Source organism: Ochlerotatus camptorhynchus, unplaced genomic scaffold, assembly GCF_037179485.1.
Source record: "Ochlerotatus camptorhynchus isolate MF236.1 unplaced genomic scaffold, CSIRO-AGI_Acam_v1.1 ptg000014l, whole genome shotgun sequence".
Lineage (NCBI taxonomy): Eukaryota > Metazoa > Arthropoda > Insecta > Diptera > Culicidae > Ochlerotatus > Ochlerotatus camptorhynchus.
In genome coordinates, this window is record NW_027040506.1 from 1,490,001 (window position 1) to 1,496,101 (window position 6,101).

General features: G+C 41.3%; 1 protein-coding gene across 1 annotated transcript; it reads left to right on the forward strand.

Annotated features, from left to right (window-relative positions):
- The first annotated feature begins 1,156 nt into the window (after positions 1-1,156).
- beta4GalNAcTB (beta1,4-N-acetylgalactosaminyltransferase B) lies at positions 1,157-2,711 on the forward strand. Its single transcript, XM_065221653.1, has 2 exons — positions 1,157-1,530; positions 1,595-2,711. The coding sequence occupies exon 2, from the start codon at positions 1,670-1,672 to the stop codon at positions 2,624-2,626; it is 957 nt and encodes a 318-aa protein (XP_065077725.1). The 5' UTR covers positions 1,157-1,530; positions 1,595-1,669; the 3' UTR covers positions 2,627-2,711.
- Positions 2,712-6,101: the final 3,390 nt, after the last annotated feature.

Consider the following 6,101-nt stretch of genomic DNA (forward strand, 5'->3'; position numbering starts at 1 on the left):
CGCAGAATAAGGGGGAGTAATTACTTCCTACTTACTATCTGTCCAGTAATAGATATTCGTCTTGCTCTTAATAGTTTTGAATTTGTACCACCTACGATATTGTGCAACTTGTTCGATGCTAATGCTAATGCTAATATTGGATTCCACTATTGTAAGAACACTACCGCAACTATAGGTGCAAAATCTACTTTATTTTTGGAGAGGTAACTATAAACAATAAATTTATCTGGTTTTCCATCATTATTCTGGAATAAACCCTATACCGCAACTATAGGTATACCACTATTATACTGGAACACCTATAGGTCATTCCGCCGGTTGTGTAATGTTACGTTGTACGATGTACATCGATTTTACGAACAAAATTACATCTTTGGATGTAATATTGTATCTGCTCTTTGCTATTATACATCATTATTTTATACATCAGCTTGAATTACGTTGATCGATATTAAATTTTTTTTGCTGTGTACTCTACACAGCAAAAAAATAATTTTGATATCACGTCAAAGTGGATGCACTACAATCATGTCGAAAATATGGTGTAATATTACTTGCTAAAAAGGACAAAATTATAATTAATACAATGCATGAACTGACATTACGCTGCTTTTACTGCATTTGTTTATTTATGTGGTCATAAAAATTACATGAAATTTTCGACATGATTGTAGTGCATCCACTTTGATGTGATATCAAAATTATTTTTTTGCTGTGTAGCTGTTTTACTCATTATTTTAGATATGTTTAAAACAATATCATCCCAAAGCCCGTATGTATGCGTGCAATGTTTTGGTTGATGCATGCATTCTACATCAGTATGAAAGTCAGTGCCAACATTTCAAAGGGGCGTAATTGCTTTTGTAAACAATGACTTTAGCCGTCAATTTCTCGTGAATGATATCTTACCTCTCCAAAATTACAATGCTAGCTGGTAGAGGAAACATTCCTCTACCTGGTGGTGTTATTATTTTTCATGAGTGAGCTTTTATTTGCGAGAAATCTATGGCTAAAGCCATTGTTTACAAATGCAATTACGCCCCTTTGAAATGTTGGCACTGAAGTAGGCAGTATGCTGCCTATGGTTGGCTATATATATATACAAGCCTCCATACTATAGGTTAGACACATATAAAACTGTCAGAAGCTGCTGAAGAAAAAATCTAGAGCACAAGCGGCCGTCACGTCGAGTCCTTGCGTGCCGTGGTTCTCCGAAACGAAAGAAGAAAAAAAAATCAATCACCGCACTCGTCAGTTCCCAAATGTAGGACGATGAATTTTCGGACAACCGGCCACCTGGCAGACTCAACCTGATCGGCTTCAGTTTCTCTTCAAGCTGTCCTCTCGGCTACCTACCTTCCTGCATCGCAATCGGATATAGGAATCTCTTTTCCTGTGTGTCCTTTTTTTTTTTTTGTTATTGTTGGTGCTGGATCTACGTGGTGTCTGCCGTATCTTTTCGATCACTGGAACATCGTCTATCAGTGCGTAAGTGGCAGAGCATTTCCGTCCCATCTATAGTTGTAAAACGTAAGTAGCTAGTCGGTGATAAGGTGGTAATTGTCGATTATGAGCAAAATTTCATTCATTTCAGGCGCCCTGGTGCAGTACTTACAACATCAATTTGTGATATCGAGTGTAGTGTGGAAGAGCGAGTGAGTAAGAGAGCATGATTAAGTTCCGCATCTCGTTGCGGCAGGTGTACGCGCTCACGGCCTATTTCGTACTGCTGGTGTACCTCCTGTGGCCGGGTCGGTTTGCCAGCCGGTATGAGTACATAGAAGGCGACGAGATCTACGAGCACCTGGTACGGAAGACGACAAAGAATGTGAGTCTGATGCGGAATGGGATCCGGTGTGATTACAGTGATGTGCTTGAAGAAAATGTGTACCTTTACCGGAGGCCTTTCACCGAAGAGATTATCAACAATAACGTTAGGCTGGGTGGCGAATGGTACCCGGAGGATTGTCTTCCCAGTTTCAGTACGGCAATAATTATCCCGTACCGGCAACGCGAGAGCCAGCTCAACCAGTTCCTGATCTACATGCACAATTATTTGCGACGGCAGAGGATTCACTATAGGATATTCGTGATCGACCAGTACGATCCGAAGCCCTTCAACAGGGCCAAGCTGTTCAACATCGGTGCGTTGATAGCGATGAAGCTGGACTATCCGTGTCTGGTGCTGCACGATGTAGATCTGATGCCAATGCAGTTGGGCCATCTGTATGCGTGTTCCCAACAGCCGAGGCACATGTGTTCCAGCTTGGATGCATTCCGGTACAATCTCCCGTATCGGGGACTGTTTGGCGGTGTGGTTGGGATTCAATCGCATCAGTTTATGAAGGTAAATGGGATGTCCAACATGTTCAGCGGATGGGGCGGAGAGGACGACGATTTCTTCGCGAGGCTGAAGAACAAGGAAATCGACATTTGCCGATTCAGTCCGGAGTACAGTCGATATACGATGCTGAAGCATCGTAAGGAGGAACCGAACAAGGACCGGATTGCGTTTCTGAGGAACGGACACTTGCGGTACCATTCGGACGGGTTGAACTCGCTGGTGTACAAAGAGGTGGGCTTTAAGCTGCACAATTTGTTCACTCACGTTCTGGTGGAGACGTAAGCGGGGGCGGGAGGTTTGCGATTGCGAAGAAGATATTGAGGTCCATTGAGGTCCCAGCTGGGGTAGTGTTTCAGGTAGAATTGTAGATAGCACGCGCGTAGTCATTTGTTAAGTGCAAATTTGTATTATACTTATTTATGAAGATACTTTTTGATGGTTAACTACGACGAGTAATGAATGGTCCCATTATTATTAAGCTTACCATGATATTCAATTTCATGATCCAGTCTGCCAGTAATTATATTTTAGAAAAGTAGGAATCTTTGGTTCAGTTTGCAAAATCGCAGTGAAATAGAAATATGATTCTCAACACCAAATGCTACTAGCACAACAATCTTGTGTTAATTTTCACAAGCGGTTTGATGGTGTTTCGTTTTCCACGTACAATTTTGTGGAATCTAACGTATGAGTATTAGGGGAACACATTTTACAATCTTAGAAACAAAATGGTTCTGCCTGTCTAATGTCGTTTTCGTTTTTGCGGTGTAGCTACACCGGTGCTACACTGCCGTACACCGAAATATTTTAGGGTGTAGATATAGGATGCACCTTTGTTTACAAACAAATGATGTTGAGCTATCAAAGACTCGTGCTTATTCCTGCTTACACTACACCAGTGCTACACCACAAAAACGAAAACGACATAAGTTGCAGCTTCTTGTAAAATTGCAGATAAGGATTTGATATTTTATCGTAAGTTAATTCGTATGTACCTACTGAGCGTGAGGTGATTGTGAGGTTTTTCTTATACTTATTGAAATTGAATCCCCCTATCTTCCAGATTTCTTCAACCATAAACATTGAATGCCAAAAAGTAGCTCATAAAGCCGATACATAGGCTTGACGTTAAATCACTGCCCATAAATGTAGATATGGCTAATGTGCCGGACACCAAATTCTGAGTAAACTAGGGTTTAAATGTGCTAAGCGATTAATCAATGAAATCTCGAAAATGATAAAAGTGGACAAGTTTTCATTTATATGGCATAGGTTTTTACGATCTGCACCCCTAAAAAATCAACTTTTCAATAATATTCTACTACAGGATCATCAACGGCGCCGGTGGTGTAGTGGTAAGCGTGATTACCTCTCACCCCAGCAGGCCTGGGTTCAATACCAGTCGGCGCCGCCGGGATGTTCTGAGGCATAACATCTCTGATCACGCCTTCCTTCGGATGGGAAGTAAAGCCGTTGGTCCCCGGTTCATGAGTTGATGGGTCGATAGGTAGGGTCCAGGTGTGGGAGCTGCCTTCCTGGCACGTCGGTAGCATTGGTGCTCAGCACGGAAAACAAGATCGACGGAAAAAACAAACCAAAGGAAAAAAAAATACTACAGGATCATGGGTAGAGATCATTCTTACCATGTGGTAATTTGGTGTTTTGGCAGCTCTACTGCAGGTGGACGCATAATTATCTCATGTTCTATTGAGTTCCATATACATATGGATGCACAATTATGCTTCTACAGGCAGTATAGGTGGTGTATTAGCCATTTCTTCATTTATGGGCAGATCAGCTGATTTGTTATTCCCTCCTCAATAAATGGTTCTGATTATTTCTGGAAGCCTGATATACAAAATGTGAGTGATGTATTTTCAAAAGTAGTTCTGACGTATTGAAAAGGTAATACGATCTCATGAATTCAAAGAATAGATTCTAAAGTTCACAAATTCTTAAGTCATCGGATGTGCATACGATGAGCTTGAGGGGTAGGTTCAGAGTACTTCATGGAGAAGTCTGATATTTTTTAGGATGGATTGTGGTGAACAGTCAAGCAGATATCGTGGGAAGGTTCTATGTACTTTAAACGTATCTTCATGTTCCAAAGGAAAGGAACTAGCAGCAATATGAGCAGAACTGCTCATAGTTCAAAGAAGGAATACTCCACTAGGAAAAGTCAAAACTATAAAATCCTTGAAAAAAAAAAAATCCAATTCCATATCCATCTATCTCCAAAATTCCGGAAAAGCTTCTAAGGACTTTATGTCGAAGAAAATTTCAAGTCCGGTGTCTTGAAATTTTATCAAAGTGCAGGATTTTTGCAACTGATGAAATCTTGACATTTTGTCCCCTGCCCATAAATGCATAACAGTACCATGTGACTTTTAGGCAAACATTAGTTATCTTCTAGCATCGGTTATGTATTTTAATACGTGCACATAAAAGGAACTATTTTGTTCTGAACTCATCGTAAAAAATACCAAAATTTGGTTGTTCCAGCCATATTATATGGTAAGCAAAAAAAAAAAAAAAAACGGTGTAACGCCGAAGATGATACACGAGAGAATTTGTTTGATGCAGGACTACGTCTGTGATTTCTATTTGGGGATGCACTTTGTGAAAACCGAAAATGGAACATGTAACAAAATTATGAAAGATATTGTACGTTAATAACTCAGCTGTCCCTGGACCAATTTCAATAATTTTATCATCAATCGATCAGCAATATTTCTACGCATCTGCTAAATTTAAGACTTTATCATTTTTCAAAATGCCACTATTGAAAATTGCCCGAATGTGCAACTGTTGCTATGATAATTAAAATTATTACCGATTGCCTGCGAAAAGCGATTTCCCTAACACAAATTTCAAAGTTGAATTCCATCCGGTTTCACTAAACGGTCGGTGTTTATTCAATCACCACGTGGTGAGTGGTGGTGTTCTCCAGTACACAACGAAAGGCTCCCCGCAAGCAGCTAGTTATCAAGGCTAATCGGATTCAGTTCCAATCACCGTGTGTGATGGTTTCCGGTCGTTGGCAGCAGCAGTGCTTTCGGCGCGTGGCATTGAACACTGTTCTCCAGTACACAACGAAAGGCTGCCTGCAAGCAGCGAGCTGCAGCCCACATGAGCATACATAGAAGGAGGAATAAACCACACCGCTATTGATCGGAATCAGTCCCCCTTATTCTGCGAGTCACGTGACTCTCTGTCACTGGTGAGGTGACAATTGTCACCTCGTGTGAGGTGACTCTCCATGTAAATCAAATGGAGAGTCACCTCACACGAGGTGACTATTGTCACCTCACCGGTGAGAGAGAGTCACGTGACTCGCAGAATAGGGGGGAGTAGCTCTTCGTGAGTCGCTGTGGGCCATCTATGCCAAGCGCGTCTCCCTCATTCCAAACAACATACAGCTCACCAGCCTCATCTGTGTTCAACACCCTAAAAGCTCAGCATTACTCAACCATCACGAAAAAATGGTCCTTTTCAGGATCGCCATAAATTTGTAAAAGAGTATTTTTTGGATATTTGTTAAGGTCATCAATCGGATGTCAGTTCCCAAGATAGAGCTGGAATTAGGGTGTAACAGCTTTTGTAAACAATGACTTCTTTCGATGATCACCACCATCAGGTAGGGTAAGACTTCCCCTACCAGATTATTATAGCTCTTCGTGAGTCACTGTCGGCCATCTATGTCAAGCCCGTCATACTAAGGCTCTGAACCATTTGGTGGATTATTTTAACTTTTGGT